This window comes from Colias philodice, chromosome 11, assembly GCF_061535455.1.
Source record: "Colias philodice isolate Cphi_HAF_F1 chromosome 11, ilColPhil1 Martin Lab GWU primary, whole genome shotgun sequence".
Classification (NCBI taxonomy): Eukaryota; Metazoa; Arthropoda; class Insecta; order Lepidoptera; family Pieridae; genus Colias; species Colias philodice.
In genome coordinates, this window is record NC_143096.1 from 8,070,304 (window position 1) to 8,090,381 (window position 20,078).

General features: G+C 32.9%; 1 protein-coding gene across 7 annotated transcripts in view; it reads right to left on the reverse strand.

Annotated features, from left to right (window-relative positions):
• Nucleotides 1–20,078, reverse strand: part of heph (polypyrimidine tract-binding protein 1 heph) — a 357,204-nt gene that overhangs the window by 16,215 nt on the left and 320,911 nt on the right. For 5 of the 7 annotated variants that reach the window (XM_089701013.1, XM_089701017.1, XM_089701016.1 and 2 more), the window contains 5 exons: nucleotides 19,540–19,686; nucleotides 14,609–14,764; nucleotides 9,771–9,890; nucleotides 8,242–8,368; nucleotides 2,324–2,382 (listed from right to left, as the gene is read on the reverse strand). In XM_089701013.1, coding sequence (XP_089557139.1) covers nucleotides 2,324–2,382; nucleotides 8,242–8,368; nucleotides 9,771–9,890; nucleotides 14,609–14,764; nucleotides 19,540–19,686 — 609 coding nt within the window. The remainder of the gene's footprint in view (nucleotides 1–2,323; nucleotides 2,383–8,241; nucleotides 8,369–9,770; nucleotides 9,891–14,608; nucleotides 14,765–19,539; nucleotides 19,687–20,078) is intronic. The other 2 variants (XM_089701014.1, XM_089701011.1) reach the window with 1 other exon arrangement.

Here is a 20,078-nt window from a genome sequence, read left to right on the forward strand (position 1 = left end):
AATTGTCTTTATAAATACATGAACATATATTTTAAATCCATATGTTAGCTTGTTTTGTATATTTTATTTTTATAACTATTTGACTTTATATTATTTATATTGTACAATTTTTACAATGTATCCAGACTTGTGAAATAGGCCGTATATTTTAGTTATAAAGGAGAACTTCAAGCGTATCAGCTAGGACTTAGCGTTTCTAAGTTTTCGCCATTCCACTCCGCGAGTGATATCTCAATTTTGCGAAAGGTTTCCCCGCTTCACGAGCTTTAATTTGTCGGCCAACTACTCTACTTACTAAAATGAGAGAACTAAATTATTGTTATTTTATTTATTCGGACAATATAGAGAAACAAAAATGTGTAATATAATTCGTCAGATATTAACTAACATATTACATGTCCCAAAAGGACTTTGGATAGGGTAAAAAACTAAGTCATATACTTAATTAAATTTTCTTGTATGAAATGTTATTTTTAGAAACGTTTCTACTATCGTAACGCTCAGTTTGCATTGAAACACGTACGAGCTTTTTGTATGATTCGATTAATATAAAGTTTAATAAATACAGAAAGCAATTATACGCTCAACCGGGTAGAATAAACAAATAGGGGTGAATTACATATTGACCGTAGAAAAAACAACTCGCCACTCACAGCTATCGCGTTCAGAAAAGGCTCGATAATTATTATACTCGTTAAGCGAGTTTGCGGAAGCCGCAAAACGAAATTTAATTTGCCCTGAACGCTGCATCAGAAATAAAGTTAAAACAGTCGCTGCAGTAGGCGGCGGTACGAGCAACTTCTAACGCAAATGAATAGCGAATGGGAAAAGTTTGGTCGAGAAAAATGATGTCCCATTCGGCGGCGACCGTGCGGACTATTGTGAGTCGGCGCTCGCCGGCCTTGCGAGCTGCTGTCGGCTACATTGTTCACATTCGTATAAGCGAACCTATTTTGTACACTATTTATTTTATATAACAACGCGATATTTTATACGATGATTTGTATTGCAATTCCAAGACTCGAAAAAGTTTCCTATTCTGTTTAACCCGCCATTGGTGACCTTATATGTCTGTGAGACCGGGCAGTTAAATAAACCCAAATATTTTTGTCATTGTTTATCGAATTACTCTGTGGTTTCGAGTAGCTGCCTAATTTCGCGCCCCCTACCCTACCCCTACCCCGTGACAGCGACGCGGGCGCACGTTACAGAGTTTTGGCCCCAACCCGGTGCGTGAGACCGGTGTCACCAACTAAGTAAGTCAAATGGTTATTCTGTATTTTTTTTTATTTATTTATTTTGATAAAGCTAATGTTGTAATTTATAGTTTAATCATATAATTCTATTATTAGTAAGCGTTTTGCTAGATTTGATCGATATTTTACAAGAAATTCCGTGTTTTTTGTTCAAATTGTGAACATTGTCTCAGCAAGTCTTACGAAAGTAATCAGCGTCGTCTCGAGGCTCTTTTGCAAGAAGCAGTATCTGATGAGGACAGATTACAAACGTCATCGGAAAGTGAATCTGGAAGTGACTTCGAACCAGATAATTTCGAACCAGATCGCACGTAGTACCAACTTTCTCTAGTTGTTTTGCTGTTGAAGATGAGTGATTTTAGTATTGTACATATATATATTTTTTTGGTCGAAGTATTACCATTTATGTTACTTCATTTTATGTTTTCAATGTCATAAGACTGACTAAGCCTAATTTTATTGTTAAATAATTAAGATTGTTGCTTTATTTTTGAGTTTTAAAAAAACTTTGTTAAAATACTTGAAAATGTTAGTTATTCCAAAGATATTGTCTTATGCCAATAAAAGAGATTTGATTTATGAAATACCTATGTTTTATTGACAATAAAAGATCAAATTTTATATCCATCCCAATGAAAAGTAGCATGAACCACAAATTACAGAAAAACTCGTAGTCAAAAACCCCGGTGCGTGAGACCGGGGTCACCAACGGTGTAAGTCAAATTCACGTCACCAATGGCGGGTTAAGAAAACATTAGCTGAACTTTAAGGATGAAATATCAAAAAAATATATGTAACATTATTTACTCTTTTCAAGATTGCAAACTGTAAGAAAATAATAACGTTTACAAGGAAAACTTGGAACAAATGGATGACAATAGCTACAATAGCTGTGTGTTGGATAGTCTTTCGTTGAAGTCGAAGCGCAGTTAAGGCTAAGTCACTTCATTTCCAGATAGTTCGAAAGCGAGTCATTAAGTTGAATGAAACGTGAGGCAATAGGAACTTTGTTTTATAGCTTTACTTTTCAAACAGTTAATAAAAACAGAGAAGTTAACAGCACTCACCGTTTTCGCCATTTGAGCTGATCCAGTGTCTGGATACTGGATTAAAGCTTGAAATGAGTCTGCAAATAAAAATGACACATTATTTAAAATTAATCATATTTTAAAAATAATCTTACATATCTATTTTAAAAGTTTATAGAACACGTACTACACAGTGGCTACGGACAGAATAGGTATAATGGTTTGGGAAATACTGCCAAAGTTAAAAATTCTTATTATCCACATACTATTATAATCTTAATACTTATTTTAAAAATATTTATATCTAATAAAACAAGCTTAAGAATATCGCAAATTCAAACTATTCGTTTCACAGAACTTACGTATTTATTAACTGTTCAACGCTTGATTCAGGAAGAAATGGGAAGTGACCCTCAAGGGAGAACCTAACCTCTACATAGCATTCATTGTTTATTCAAAGCTACTTAGCCATTTACAGCGTTAGATTACTTTCAAAATCTTGTGTCCTCTAAAGATAACAAGGTTAGTGATACTTTAGAAGAGCTAAATACTTTGAAGTGAGTCGAGAATGTCAACATTCAGAGCACTCAAATGTTACACGTCAAGAGGAATTTTCGACAACTAATCTAGCGTGTATCAAAGGTAAAATTGACGCCCAATGTGACGCGATATGATCCAAGTTTTCGAGAGTTTGTCGAAAGCCGTCTCAGGTGCACCGCATCTATTTTATTATGTCTAACTCTCGAGAAAATACGCGAGCAAACAAGTTTCATGCAATTTCACCTTCATCGCAAGTTTGAGTAAACGTCTATAGTTATATTTACAGACTCGACTGTCTGTTGGCTAAGCTTTGCATCATTTCAAATGTTTTATGTGAAAATACTTTAGTTATATTGCATGAGCAGTGATACCGGCAAGTTTATAAGAGTTTATTGCCGTATGAGAACATTAAGAGGAAGGAGGATACGGTGTAGGTACATTTATCGTAGCGGATAGTCGTGTATCTCCTAATTTAAGACAGAAAGCTTGGCTATCATTGCGTTTAGTGAGGCGAGTTAATAAATACGAAATACGGGAAGGGCTTACAATTTTTAGTTAAACAAGTTATAAAATTTAATTAATGTTTACAATTTGATCTGATAAAATTGATTGAATAATAAATATTAAACATATAACAATTTATGAATTTTAAAAAGATTTTATAGGGCTATATCCACAGCGGAAATTAAACAATTTATACATTAAAAGATAATCCGTTAAAACCTTTACCCTGTTCTACATTATAAAAACGGAATACATGAAAGTACGGACTATATATTGGGGATTATTAAAATTTTAATAATACTTACTGATTACAAAAGTTGAATAACTTAGCTCTCGGCATCGATTTAAAAATAATACACACTTACTAGAAAGTGACACGTTAAAATTGTTACCTATTATGAAAGGCTATAAAATATGGAAACGTTCGAGTGCGAACGGTGGCGTAAATGAAAAGTAACAGGGAAGACTCTCATACATAGTTAAACGGTCTTTAAAGCTCATATTTCCTTTAGGCTTGCCATTAGAAACATTAAAATGGAACCCATAAAAGGCTTGCTGCAAATTGGGAGTTTTCATGTAATTAACTTTTGAAAGAGGAAAAAGAACTGACTTTCTCTTAATAATAGAAATGCGAATTAAAAATGAAGGGAATGCCCGAGGCCCGCCACAATTGTATAACAAAATTAATTCATTTTGCATAAATAAATGAGACATAGCCCTTAGGACTGCTTTGTATACAATTATTGTTATTAAAGAGACCAAAAATTCAGATTTTTTAAACATAATTGTATGATTATCTTTAAAACTATTTACCTTCCATAGCTATTAAATAACTAAGTCCCGTCTTCGCTTCGATTTAGAGGTACTAGTTGTGTACACACCAAATCACAAATTAGTTCGAAATAAGAATTTGTTATAAAAATTAAAAAATACCACTCAATAAATAAACCTTTCGTAATTTTTGTCTTATCTTTTATAACATTGCGCCAGCAATTTCAGGTAATTCTAAACTGAAAATTAAATAATACCAATCAATCCTTACAAGGTCTTTCGCTACGCTTCATTAAAAATTCAACCGGATCGCGCAATTACTTTATGGAATATTTAAAGCTGCGTATATACAAGATTATTTGGGGAGTTGTGGTTGTATATTAAAATTCCCTAATCCGCCTTTCGTTAGAAAGTAAAAAGGTTGCGTTCGACGCTTCCGCTATGTAAATTTAAGCGAGATGTTCCCGGCTCGCGGCTCCCGGCTCCCGGCTAGCCGATTACACCATAATATGATATCTTAAATCTCGTAGCAGTGCTCCTGTAGCGGTGTTCTGTCAAACTTGAATGCGTCCGCAATTTGCGCGCTCTTTCATTTCGACGTGCTGTAAGACTTTAGACGTGCCGCGATGAAAAGACTTAAATTATATTTCTAAATTCAGGAGTTGAAAGTATGAAATGATCGCTGTAAAGTGCAGCCGCTTTGTGTCGTGTAATTGTATTTAATTATTATTTGTATGGACTAACGCAAACGTGAAGCGAATAGGGAGTAATAAATTAATAACACGAGAAAAGAAGTCAAATAACATTAGTTGCAGATCCGAAAGCTTAATTACGAGAATCGTACGGACATAGACACGACATCTACCACAAACAAGGGACGAATAATAATTGTAGCGGTCTGCTACACCTTAATAAAGCCAATCGGGTGAGCGGGCCGCGGCAGGGGGTGGGATTACAGCCACACGCTCTCATTGAGATTTGTTCCGGGATTAGGATTGTGTATGATAGCAGCCACGTAACTGAGACAATAATATGGAAACTGCTTGCGGAATATGAAAATGTTATTGCCAATCTATCTTTATTAAACTTTTTTTAAAAATATTGCGATTTCAGGATCAGGAAAGGATTTAAAATGATGGACATTGACAAAGGACAACTCTAAATTGCTGGAAAACTTTATATTTTCAATTAACCATTAACATTTTACAGTAGATTAAAACTAGGTACTATGCTACAATGCAGCAAATATATTTTTATCGCGTAGGTAATGCACTAAAAGTAAAACAATTTATACCCCGACCTATATTCACAAGGCGTTGATAAAACTTACTGTTTTCGTAGACATTTATTTTCTTTTAATATACCTAATTTTCAAATTATCTGTAAATAATTCAAAAATTAACAATCGTTTTGTTGTTTTGGGTTGCATAAGATTAAAAATAATTTAATTTAAATCCTTCCATCGCAAGTTACTAACACAATCATTAAACATTCATCTCCAAGCAGAGATTTTGGAGCCTGACGCCTTTATTAATTGTAATATGATAAAAACTTGTAGAATATTCATTAGATAAACTCGCTAAACTTAGGGAAATAACGAGGCGAAACGTCATGAATCCAAATTCGGTAACAACTTCTAAGTGCTTTGAGTTATAAAGTATTTTCGGTCGCGTGGTTAGACAAAATAGATTGAAAACATTGAACCTTTCAATCTGGTTAATGTGTGTACTGGAGTTATTTACATATTTTACTTTTAAAATGTTTTATTTAGACAAATCAATTTATTAAAATATCTACAAATGCGTTCACGTATGCAACTTATAGGTAGACGTACAAATGTAGCTGTAGACCGATGGGCTAAGTTTTGTACAAGTAAAGTTTACTACGAGGTGTCAATAAATAAATAACTGAAATTTGTAATAAAAAATAGAGGCATGTTCTTTTTAAATTTAATTTAATTTTACATTTTACATAATGTACGGTTAATTTCTGTCATCTGAATTCAAGATTAAAGTCTGAAGAGCGCAAACACAAACGATATCGTGTAGAAACACAATTCGAAATGGAGTTCATCTTCAGAATAAATGTTGTCCCGCTGCAGACAAAAGCTTTTACAATTGGACAATGACGAATGCGGTAAAAAAGCAAACAGCCGTTTCGGAAGCTGAGCAAGGGTCGACGGCGACGCTCGGAAATTGGAAACGCTGCATTAGCGGAGGTGCCGTCTCGATACCGACGAGTTATGAGCACTTAGGAACGCGCCTCGAACACACCCTATCGATTCACATTAAATAATACCAAATTCCTAATGAACTTTATGTAGATGTCGCTCAGATAATACAACTTTGCATGTTTCGCGTTATCTTTCGCCGCGAGTTTGTTTACCGAACAAATTTATAGATACGTCACTTTTTCAAATTATTATCTACACTTTGTCTCCCATTTCATTCTTGTGTCGCATTTCAATTTTGTTTTTAATTTATCGCATTGCTTTTAGTTCAGAAACTGAAAATTAATCGGATTAAAAGCGTAGTAAAATGGTGCTTAAATTATTCAATAAATAGTTAATAAAATACTAAGTTCACAAACTTTCAATAAGATTAAAATGCGAAACTTCTATTCCAAGCCATCAAGAATATTACTCAAACATGTCTCAAACTTTCTTAGTATTATTGATTTAGGTTTCTAAAGAATTCAAATGGAATATTAAATATAGAGTATATTTATAATTAATTAGCAATATAAACTTGTAGAGAAGTGGTGTTTAAGTTGGAGTCAATATTTATAATATTATAGTTGAAACAATGTACATAATTAGTTGAAAATGAACATCGTACCCGTAGGTGGAGGGGTAGAGCTTATCAAATATGTACCTACAAACCTCCTGTGTACCGGTGGATTTATTTAGGATATGCATGAGGGTACAATTTAAATTTTAAACGGATTGCGCCCTTGGATTTTAGACCTGTCTAATGTTTAGTAAATCTATCACCGCAATGTAATGGCTTAAATTTGCTTTAGACATACAACGAATTTAGTAGCTATAAGCTTTTTAAGTTAGATTTAATGCGATTTAGTTATTTTATAATAACAGTAAGCAATTTAACAATTTTTTCATGTCTTTCGCCATTATTAAGATCTGTAAGATCTTAATAATATCTTAAAATCTCAGTCTACCTGTGGCAAGAGCTCATAATTTGTAAATAGTACAAGTAATCAATTCCATTTGTAATGCACAATAGAGTGCAAGATAACAGTTATTTTAAAAAAGAACAACAGAAACGCATCTTTCTCTAAAAGGAATGGATATAAAAATATGTTTATAATTTCAATTAACAAAGAATATCATGTTCTTTGACACAATTGTAATTCAACAAAAGCAACCTATAATATGGGAAAGGGAAATTATTTTGGCATTAATTTAAATGGCATACTTAGTTAATTATCTGGGATTATTAATTTTTCTATTCCTAGAAAAGCAATATTATATATGCACAGCATAGACTCGGTTGTAAGAGAATTAGCCTTTATAGCATGAAAGCTTTGTAGATTACAAACTAAAGAGAATCCTATTGCTAGTGGCTTTTAAACCTTTGTAGTATAGACTTAATAATAACTGCATTGTTATATTGGAACTAATTTAATACAAGCTTAGATTTGTGTAAGTACCTAATCTTGCAGTAGTTGACAGTTTTCGTCATAATTATACAAGTTAGTTCAAATGTTTGCATTCGCTAAGTCTAACGCTAACCAACAAGTACTAAGCATTACTGTTTTTATTACCTACTTTGAAAAATGCTACTTATAATATACTAGCTTCCGCCCACGACTTTGTACGTGCATCCCCGTTTTTCCCCGTTCCCGCAAGACTTTCGGGAAATCTTTTCTTAGCGGATGCCTACGTCCTAACATCTACCTGCATGTCAAATTTCAGCCCGATACGTCCAGTGGTTTGGGCTGTGCGTTGATAGATCACTATATCAGTCACCTTTGAGTTTTATATATATAGATTATTGTAGCCTACATAGTATAATCACTACTTATATAAATAAACCAAAATTAAAATTAAGATATTCCAATATATGTTTCAATAAACCTCCTAACAGAATAGCCATATACCTAAGATAAAACAAAATACTCACTATTTTTGGTGAATGTGACAATCTTGAGCACTTTCCCGTATCGCTGGAAGATCGAGTACAGCACATCCAGCACAATTGGATACAGCATGTGTTCTATGATCACGCGTAATACTGTGTTTGGCCCGCCCTGTAAGATATTAACGTTTTAGCGAATTGTTAACTGAAATAAAAGTTTTACATAACTTTACATAGCGGTAGAATATGGTCGGTATAAATACGGTCTTTATTTAGTAAGCTCCAAACTTTTTGAAGTAGGTACGGTCTACTTTAAGAATATAGTACCTATTTTATAAGGTATAAGGTACTTTATATTGGTGCTTCTTGATGGCATTGCATTTTAAATAACAAAACGACAAAACTTGTACTTATAAAATGTATTAATTAGTAATTGTTATGTGTCAAAGCTTTTAATGTATTTATACGTGTCGTATACAACCATTAATTATTTATTAAATATTAAATTATTAATTAAGAAGGGAAATCGCATGTTAATCATGTACAAACATTTTAAATGGAAACCCTGCTTTGCCAAAAGGTCAGTCGAACCTAGCTACAACCAAAGGGCATCATGTAAGATTAAGTACCTTGTGAATATGATGAATTAAATATCAATATTATTACGCAAATAAACAAAAAGCTATTTTATTTTAACAATATAATTAATGTAGTAAATAGTCATTAGTAATATCTACAGCTGTTGTCTAAATAGGTTGGGTCACCATCTACTCGTATCAAATAAATCACACATGCAAATTTGGCATAGGTAACATTTAAATAAATGCACAGCAAGACGTGATTAAGTAAGTTCTACGCCCTTCTATAAAATGATATACTACTAAATAGCTGTTTAAATGTATAGGTTTCGCAATTGAGAATCTGATTTATGAAACGAGCTTGTAATATTTAAGATGGTCGTCGTAATCAGCTTGGCTTTGGCGACGCTCTAAATAGATAATCCTACTTCGCCGTGTTTATGTCGCCCTCAGGTAACATTTGCTGGAGCGTACATAATATATGTCCTTATGAGTATTATAATGATTAACTCGAAACAATGCGGTCGAACGATGTTCAATATTACTTTAAAATATAGGTATGTTATAGGGAATTACTGGAATAGATTAAATAAGGTTGGTTAAGTTTATTCACTTCCAATCCCATGTGTCTGCTCTAAACTGACTTATGGCTTAAATTCGGAAAATACCTACACTTTAAAAACTAAAATTAAAATTATGAAATATCGAATGAAATTTTTCGTAGTGAGTAGCAAATGTAAGAATGAAATGTGTATAAATTGATACGCATAGGGTACATTGTTTCATCTGTCCAGATAAAACTGGCAATTCATTAGCCTCATAATATGATCTCTGAAAATGTTCATAGGCAAGAGTGGTCGCGTACCATCAGGCGATCCACATGCTTATTGCTCGGTTCATTTTACGACGATTTTCTTCCTCCCTACTTTACCTACAAATTACATCAATAACTTATAGAATTTTATTAAATCATTTACCAATAAATATCCAATTTACCTGTATCTCAGTGCCGCCATTAGCTGGAGCGAGCGCTGCGCCGGCGCCGGCCACGAGCGCTGCGCCTGCTGTGTTGGAAATTGCCTGCGCCGCTTGTAGTGCTGCTTGGGCTGATGCTGACTGTATGGAAAGAAATATATTTGTAACTGGTGTTTATACAGTGAATGAGTAATTTTGTGTAGATAAATTTGTGAAAGATATTTTTTGTGTTGTTTCCTTTGGTGCAAATAAAGTATTTTCATTCATTCATTCATTCAAAGATAACGTGAAAATAACGTGGTCATAGCAATAGGGTCGGAAAAGCCATATTTTTTTTTAGCAAAAGTGAGAAAATATCTTAACGTAGACGAATTGGCTAGTAGACTATTGGCTAGTAGTACTAGGATAAAAAACGCTTCTTATTTAATTTTAGATTCGACGACTTTTCTAATTGTATACGTTATAATTATTAACCGCATCTAATACGAGTACAAACATAAATCATAATTTTATTGTATTATATTATATTTCCTCACAAAAAATTCTCCACACAATCCTAACAAAGAAATATTAATCGTAAACAAGCACTCCACATTTGATAGGGCCAATATACGAGGCGCATTAGACGTAGACCGACATTAGAGACACGTAAGAAGTAAATATGCCCTCTAATCTGACGTAAGTCTTACAACAAAGGGACAAATACGAATTGGCTATCTCGCACACGCACCTTCGTCTGTACTGTACAGCACATAGATAACATTGACCGCATCTAACAAAGGTTGCCATAAACTTATTTTGTATCGTCCACAACTCTGCGTTGGGATTAGGTTGAATCTAGTACTGCTGTGGGTGAAAAAGTTTCCGAGTGTAGTAATGAATGTGTGTATTTTTTGTAGCTGTGTTTTCAGTCACAGATTTAATAAATGTCAACTCAATAAAATTATATTAAACCAAAAGTTATCGTATTTAATAATTATTAAACATTATGATTCTTAATGCCAAATATAATTTAGGTACAAATTTGCATTATAATATAATTTGTAGTACACATACACGTTTATAGTAAACTAAAAAGAATACATTAAACATTAAACAACACACCATCTGGCCGAAGCAAAGTTGGAAAGCAGCTAATAACTCGATTGATTATAAACGTGTTGAACACGGACAGAACTTTGTAGCTCGATAACAGTGTCAATCGACGTTTTAAAGTGTTAAAACGTAAACATGCCCAAAGCGAAAAATGTAAGCGGGTGGAACACACGACGCGACGTCACCAGGTGGGCACACTTTGATCCTATATTTTCACATGGCTTTGTGCTCGAGGACGGCTGACAAGCGCGCAGGCCAGACGAAAATAAGGCTTTAACCATGTCATAGTAAGCCTGCCGCCGACGGCAAAGGCTTCGATACAAATACGCATTGACTCGACCTCCCTTTTATCCCTTTAACTTTCGTGTTATATAATTTTTTCACGTTTATATTTTTTAATAAAAAAAATACTATCGATAGTTGACAAACATTTTCAAATTCGAAAATACATCATAATATTAATATTTTTAATTACACCGCAATCCTACGCTAATTAATAAGATCCTTCTGTAATATGATCTCAACGTTTCAAAAACTTAAGAAAACCGGTGTTAAGGAAATTTAAAAGGTGAATTTCTAAAGAAAATAAATAAGACTGTAGTTCTTTGTAAAATAAAAGAATCCTGCAATCGCTTTGAATGTTATAAAAAATGTCAGAAAGGTAGGAATAATTGAAAGTGCGATTTCTTTAACATTTTTCCGAATAGCGTCGCTCGTTGTAGGAGTGCCAAACTCGAGGTTATTTAAGAGAACTTATTCGCAGGACGCAATCTTTCAAGTCGGCCACTGGCAGACGGAGGCAACGTTTGCGACAAAATAACTCGCCTTTGGAGAGTTCTATTCAACGACCACAAAAACCTTTTTGCATCGCATGATTGATCAAAGTCTTCCATTAACTATACTAACTTTAAATGCATCAGTGTTTTTGAAATAGATGGGATTTGAAAATACGTTATATTTAGAATGGATTTTATCATCAATCATCAATTTTGAGACACGAAAAGAACATTCTCAAAATGTACAGTCAAAGGAAACTGTGACAAAAGGAAGTGAATGATAAATCATTTTTGAAGAATTTCAGGAATTGATTTATTGTTTGATTGAATAATCATATAGTGATGTAAAATTATTATGAAAACTACAGTGAAATGAAAACTAAATTGTAATAAGTTTAAATGGAAGATGTAAATACTACATCTTGGAAAATTATGAGAAAATTGTTGAACGGGATCCATCTCAAGTGTCGGTTCTACTGAAGAAGGAAATGAAAGTGACAGAAGCCTGTCAAAATATATTCTAGCTAAATGAAAAAATATATATTATTTAAATAAGTAGTGAAATATTTGTAATGGAATAAACAACATATATATAGCAAAACTTTTTGTACTGGATTATTAAACTAAGCAGTTATGAATAAGCTGTAGCAGGTTACAATTTATCTCACCCGTAGATTCATTGTATTAGTAATTTCTTGAGGATTTAAAAATGTGTTATTTCTTCTACAGAAAGTTCACTACATCAGTTACAAAAAAAATAGAAGCTTGAATTTTTTGTTCAATAACATTCTTAAATATTGATTAATTATTTACATTAACAGTAACAACATATGCCTCACTAATTTGTTCGTTTTAATAACACCAAATATATTAAGCTTAGCTTCTCAAATACGTTTACAGATTCGTGCAAATAGACAATGGAATCCTATTTGTATCCGTTTTGAGTTTAATCATCACATTAATTAGCAATTCTGTTTACTCCGACGCTTGTTTGTAATGCTGACAATTAGATCAAACATTATATTATTAGATGATAAACATTGTTTGTTGTTAGTTATCATTACTTTTGTCTCATCTTTGATGTCTTGAAGTTTGCTTTAAAATAATTTAATATGAAAAATACTGGAGTAGAATCTGCTTACCAGTCTGTATAATATACTCTAATGAAATAAAATGTTTATAAAAAGTTATCGTAAGCTCTTTGAAAAATATGTGTTGGCAAAGTTAAATACTACATATTTCATTTTATTAAAACGCATTAGAAAAAAGCAATATAAGAATAAATTCTTCTGAATGTATTGTTTATTGAAGTCTAAAAGCCGCTTATTGCTGTTCGCCTAATGTTTCTCTCGCATGAGCTTACGCTAATACTTTGAATGTGATGTATGTTACAATGTTATAAAGGAGTAAGTAAAAAGAAAATATTGATTTGTGTTTATTTGTTACATTGCGGTTGACGTTTATAATACGAAGAATAATATGAAAGTGTTCGTGGCGCGTATTTGTCTAAAATTTATAAGTTAAAGTTCTTATATATTTTTAGTATAGTACCTATATAATATATAATATGTACTTACACTAATGAAACGTTTCGTCTTCCTACTACAACGTGACAATGTGTCTACGAGTAGTTAACAACCCTTCTAAAACCACGCCTACAACATTGTTTACCGTAAAGCTTTTACAGGTCTGTAAAATACAAAATTTGTTTCAAATTTATATATTGCATTTGAATTAGATTATCCGCAAGGTTTGCCAAAATCCGATATTATAAAGCATTAAATGATTACCGGGTTTGTTCGATAGGATTTACGGATAAACGAAACTAATTAAGCGTTTTAATTAATACAGCCATTGGGGCGCTGTGTTACGCGAATTATTGATTCCTTCTTGAGCCAAACCTTAGGGGAGATACGAAGATTCCTTCGCGTTATCATTATTATCTATTGAAAGTCGTTATTAGTTTCCTACTTTTATTATGGTGTCTATTAAACTTCATCCAATTATAACTTCGACGGTGGGGTACTAAAATAAAATAAATTACTCGTACGTTAACATCAAAAGACGGCATTAGAGGGTTAAGTGTAATTTTTAGTGCTAGAGACGTTGAAAGGTGAAGTAAATTTTATATGACCTGTCCTGCCAGCAAGGTGCCGAAACGAAGAAAATATACATTCAGTAGCTATACCTAACTTAATCGGTCCTTTATTAGCATTGGTGCAATGGTTATTATTATTAAGTTTCAGAAAGAATCGTTGACACATTATGGACCAGATTCGTAAATTCTCTTACAATAAAAGCACTTTAAATTGAAATATATTTTCCGTTACATCAGAAGTCACAACTAGGCAGGTACAATCAAAAACAAATCCGCCAAAAATTTCGCTTCATTCCTTTAAAAAAATATGGCGTTGACAGTAAAATAAAACTACCGAATGCCGCCACAATGCATTCATTCGTCACTCAATCAAATCACTACGCCGTGCCCTGTACCGCGCCTGTACTCTGGCGGAATGCGGGTTTATTCAATGCTGTTATCTCAGCATCTATAACAAAGATTATTAACAGTTTGGCCAGCATTGTACGGGTTAATTTCTATTTATGCCTTCGTCGAATTAATTCCGCATATTATGCTATAATCCTTCCGTAACGAACCTAATTGAAACATTGTGTGTTATTAGTGACCAAAAGTTATAATTTACATAGTTTGATTTCGCATTTGGTGATTTGATCAATACTTATGAATAGTGGAATATTGTTGATGGCAATGATTGATGCAGATTTCATTGTTCTTTGGCTTTTGGAAATATTATTGAATTTATGTGAAAGATCGTTACATTATTTCGGTTTACCATATTATTACAACTTTTTGTTATTGACATAAGCTTTACGTTTAATGTGGTACACTTTTCATTATTATTAATTAAGTAAATAAATAAATATGACATTATCTCTCGCATCTCATCATAATTAAAAATAAATAATTACCACACTTACAGCATTACTGTGAGTCTGATCAGTCTTGAGTTCCTTATGGTTAGAGAACTGTACGTAGACCGCGCGACCCCTCAGTTGAGCGACGCACCCGCCGAAGTATGCCACCATTGCCACTGCTGATATCTCCTCTGCCATTTCCAGGAACGCCTATGGAAATTTAAATATACGTTAGAATATTTATATGTAGAATAATAAATAATAAAACATAACTATTACTTCTAAGACACGAAATTGATCTAAATATAGACACTAAATAATATAAATAGATGTTATAAATAACCGTAAACCATAAGCGTATATTCCAACGACATTTTGTAGATTCATACGAATTCCTTTAAGAAATAAACTCTGGAACATAATAACCCGTGTGCGGCAGATCGAATGATATAAATAACGATAAGTACAATACAATGCTCGAACATAAATTGAGTGGCTGGAGGTACTACGACAACTATCACCTAATCTAATCGAATATACCGGAGTCGGGAGTGTAATATATGGGGATGAAAGATGACGTGTCGAGAGGTCTCGCTCCGAGTTTGTCGTATTCGTATATTTTATTCGCACACGCTCGGTGCCATCTAATTCACTACGACGTATACCGAATGGCTTGTAGCATAAGCATGTGAATTTTGAATAAAAATTCGCATTCGGTAAACGCAACATCATATTAATTTTACGCGAAATGCATTTTATGCAGCGCGGCAATGGAATGAATCAGTTATTTCTGTAGGTCCTTTGACGCACAGGAATTACTGTTAGATTTCACCGGAATATATTGCTTAACAATGTTGCGCTAACGTACCGTTAACGAGGTTTTGTATGTAGCACCGTAGGCTGCAATTAATCGGCTCTAGTTGGGTCGACCATACACAAACTCGGTAACCAAACAAGCAGACTGATCCGCCGCACGTGTACTGTGTGATTCTCTATGTGTTATGATTTTCCCGATTTCATAGAGAATTTACCGGCGCCCATTTACCGCCAGCGCGGCTCGAGACCGCAGGATACTGCTTTTGGCATTTGAACATAGCCGAACAAATACACCAGTAACAGACCATGTAGTTAGCCACAAATTTAACAGAATTGTCTGGTATTCATTAAAAACTTATTGTCTCGTGTCGTAAAGCGACCTTTCTCAAATAATATATTACCCTCTATGATTAATTGTTGACCCTTTAGAAATGAAAAGTTTATATTATATTCCTAATTAATTTTCTTGTTTGTTCCAAAACATCTCAATTTCTTTGTAATTTATGAAATATACAAATTTTTGAAATAATATTGTGTGCCTAATTTTCATTTCAATAATACTCTTCAAATGAATATCATCCATTAATTATTACAAATAAAATGCTAAATTGTTTCCACTGGCCGAACAAAATGGAACCACCGAGAGCGCTCGCGTACTGTTCAAATATTTATTCCACTTTGTTAATTCGTATATAGTTCGAAGCTAAATGATAGCACACAAATTAATGAACACATAGTAGCCACGCGAGGCTTGATCGTAAAATGGTGTCAACGGCTCTTCGTTTTAATCACCGAGAGTGGAGGCGATTGTCCGCACTCACTCACATCAATGTTTGCCCACCTCTCGATGGATGGCTTTTTAACTCAACTCTCTGAGCTTCAGTTACTATTAACTACGATACTTTTCATCATCAATCAAAGTAAGTAGGAAGACTGACCGAAATTATTACTTTCAACTGGTTAATTTACTTTTTAGTTTAGTAGTAAGTATTTATTATTAATACTACGACAATAGCAAAGTGAACGGAATGATTAACAAAAACCTGTAAACAGTGAAAAAGCAAAACGAGAAACAGTTTGTGAAATAAAAATGTTAAAATTTAAATCCTGACAAATCCGTTGACTTGAGTTTTTTAAACGTTCGCGTTCTAGAACATGAAGCTAAGAAGGTCGCTAAAATTGCGTAAGAAATGTGGGACGATTATAAGCGTTTATTCAACTGTGTTACAAAGGACAATTTTTATTCTATACGCCAACGTCATATTATAAAGCTATTTATAAAACAGGATAACGTTGTCAACACATTTGTCTTGCTATTTAGGCGAAATCATATTTCGTTTTAAATAATTTATGCGTGTGACTTTTTTGTAATATTTTTAGCTTGGTTGAATTCAACTGAAAAGTTCGTTCCTAACTGTAAATTTATTCAAGTTTATCTTTAAAATCTTCATTTGACATAGAAAAAATATAATGATAATATTGTTTTGAAATAGACTTGAATTCTAATGTCAAATATTTTTTTCTGAGTGCTCCGTTTACTTCTTAACCACCTTAAGGGGGCGCATAAAGCAAAATAACCAATCTTCTATTAGATGATACGTGTAATATGCAAGACCAAATCTAAAAAATAAAATATATATCAAACTAGATGATATGTTCAACGATTCTGTTTAATCAAAAACATAAAATATTAAAATTTACTCGATAAAAAAAAATCACCAAGTTAGCTCTAATTTTCACACTTTTACGTTTTCTACTTGACATGGTAATACTTATTATGATTTTTTTTTCATAAACAATTATATTAAAACATTTGCAAGATATTTGTCAGAGCATTTTGTGTAATTACTTTTAGTTTTGGTTTTATCTGCGATAAACCACTTTTGGCGCTCTTTTTTTCTCGAGATAAACGTTTGATTTTGTCACGATAAAATTTTAATATTTTATGTTTTTGATTAAACAGAATCGTTGAACATATCATCTAGTTTGATATATATTTTATTTTTTAGATTTGGTCTTGCATATTACACGTATCATCTAATAGAAGATTGGTTATTTTGCTTTATGCGCCCCCTTAAAGTCGATCGGAAGATTCACCGCTTAAGCAAAACAAACTTTACTAATGTCTGCTAATACGGAGTTTAATTTTCTGAAAGTTTACACAAGTTTCAGCTTACTAAGCTATTTATACTGTGGAAAGATGGAAGCCGTTTATTGCATAAATATAATTGCGCCGGATTTTATGAGTTACGATAGGTGTGATCTATCGCTTTAATAAAATAAAAGTCACGTTTCCATTTCGCATATGTACCTACGCATCAAAATCTATGAAATAGTTGTGTTATTGTTGTTTTTATCTCACATCAATCTCCTTCAACGAAGCGGTGATACATGGTGTTGTTATTATAGGATCTAAAATAACATCTGAATTTTGATATAAATCCGTTTTCGTGTATTTAACATTAGGGTCCTCGCCTTTGTTTATTTTACCACCTGATTTGCTCCGTTTTTTCAATGTTGAAGAAAAACAGAGAGAATATGTAGGTCTACTATGTCACAATGGTAAACGGCCTATTTGCGGCGCGGCACCCACTTGTTGTTTCCGGACAAGCGTCTATTGTGTGCTGTTACACGTCCGAGTTATGTTAAATGAAAATTGTACGTATATAAGTAATGAATAGCGATATCACAGCTTGTGATTAGGGGTTTCAATTAGCTTATTGAAATTTGCCGCATTGTATCCATTCATATGCTAATAGTTAATCCCTGTTAAATTAGGATTGACTGTTAAAAGTATTAAAGATAAAAAACACAAAAGTACTTAAATAAATACATTAATCACATCCCTAATCAAAAATTAATATTACCTCTATAATCGTTTAACTAGGTACCCATTATAACTAAGTATTAAAATTCAAACTAACTAAATAACTAAAGCTTTTACGTTGGTATTATTCGTCCTTATCCTCTTGCAGTAAACAATTATTGTATTGGAATTCTATTCGATATTACTTTGAAACTGCAAACCGCTAGCATCTGTACCGATTATCCACGCAACTTTACAAAATATTATCTAGTTAAGATAAGCTCAACTTATTGTATTACTATTTAGTTTTAATTATTATTATGTTTCGGTATACAAACTTCGTAGAGTATATTTGTAATTTAAAAATAAAATACTGAACAGAAAGCTTTTATTATAATTATGTAAGACCGTCGTAAGAAATCTTTCTGGTCGTGATTTAGTAAGCCACATACAAATTTTCTCATTTAGAATAAAAATAGGAAGATTTATTTTGAAATACAAATGTCGGATATTATAATCCCAACACGGAATATGAAATATTATCCATTTACAAATGATATTATTTTCCTAGTTGTTTTGCCGTACATCTAAAAGCAAGCATATTTTACCTTAAGGCAATGTGAGGTTTAATTCCAGATAATATCATTTCCAATAGTATTCATATATGTCTATATAATATGTAGATACTTATTTTTTCATGTTATTATATACCTAAAATGACTGCGATTGAGCTCAAATAAATATAAGGTTAAATAACTGTATTTGAACGTTTTTGACAATAGTAATTTATTCTTTACACATGGGTGAATTGTATACAAATTGGATGTGTAAAGATTATACTTATACTTAAAATATTTTTATAAATTAGTGTAAGCAAAAGTTAAAGATTATGTTATTTGAAAATGATTAATATTTATGAGTGATTTGTAGTTCTTTAATATAGGCCTAATATGTTCACTAATTCAAAGCCTTGATTTTATCTATATTACATTTATTTTGTACTAGCTTTCCACCCGCAGCTTCGCCCGCGCAGGCAAAGAAAAACCCGCATAGTTCCCGTTCCCGTGGGATTTCCGGGATAAAACCTATCCTATTTCCCGGGATAAAAAGTAGCCTATGTCCTTTCTCGGGTATCAAAATATCTCTATACCAAATTTCATGCAAATTGGTTCAGTAGTTAAGGCGTGATTGAGTAACAGACAGACAGACAGACAGAGTTACTTTCGCATTTATAATATTAGTATGGATGTCATTGGAATATGTCACCTGACGGTAAACTGCAAATGCCGACCCGGAACATACCATTTATAAACCAAAAATACAAGTCATTGTTATTATAAGGTTGTAATAAATAATAAATTACCTGATTTTTCCCCTTTAGTACGAGCACATTAGTGACTCTGCCGAACGGTAAGCCCAGCTGTATGATCTCCGCTTCTGTTGTCTCATTTGGTATGTTCCGTATATGTATAACCCGAGACGGCTTGCCAACATTCTGTTCCAGCTTTACCTGCAATTAAAATTTAACATTAGAAAACACAATAGTGTCCTTAACATTAACGCAAGAAATAAAAGATCGATCGTCGATTGATTATAAAGAACTAAGAGAAAATTGGATGTTGTTAAAATTTCAGAACGATTACAGCTCACGAATGTTTTGCCCATAAATACAAATTATGTGAAATATTTGCGTCGTATTTATAAGCATAATTAAAAGTATTAATTCAGCTCGGAATATAAATGTCCCATTTGCGTACCTACATTGTTTAATGGAGAATTATGTCGGAATGAATGCGCGTCTAAACGGCGAACAAAATGACCGCTCTAATATACATAAATAAACCTAGTATTGTTCACGGGGAAGAGTCGGTTGGATAATTGAAAAGTCGATGTAGTATAATT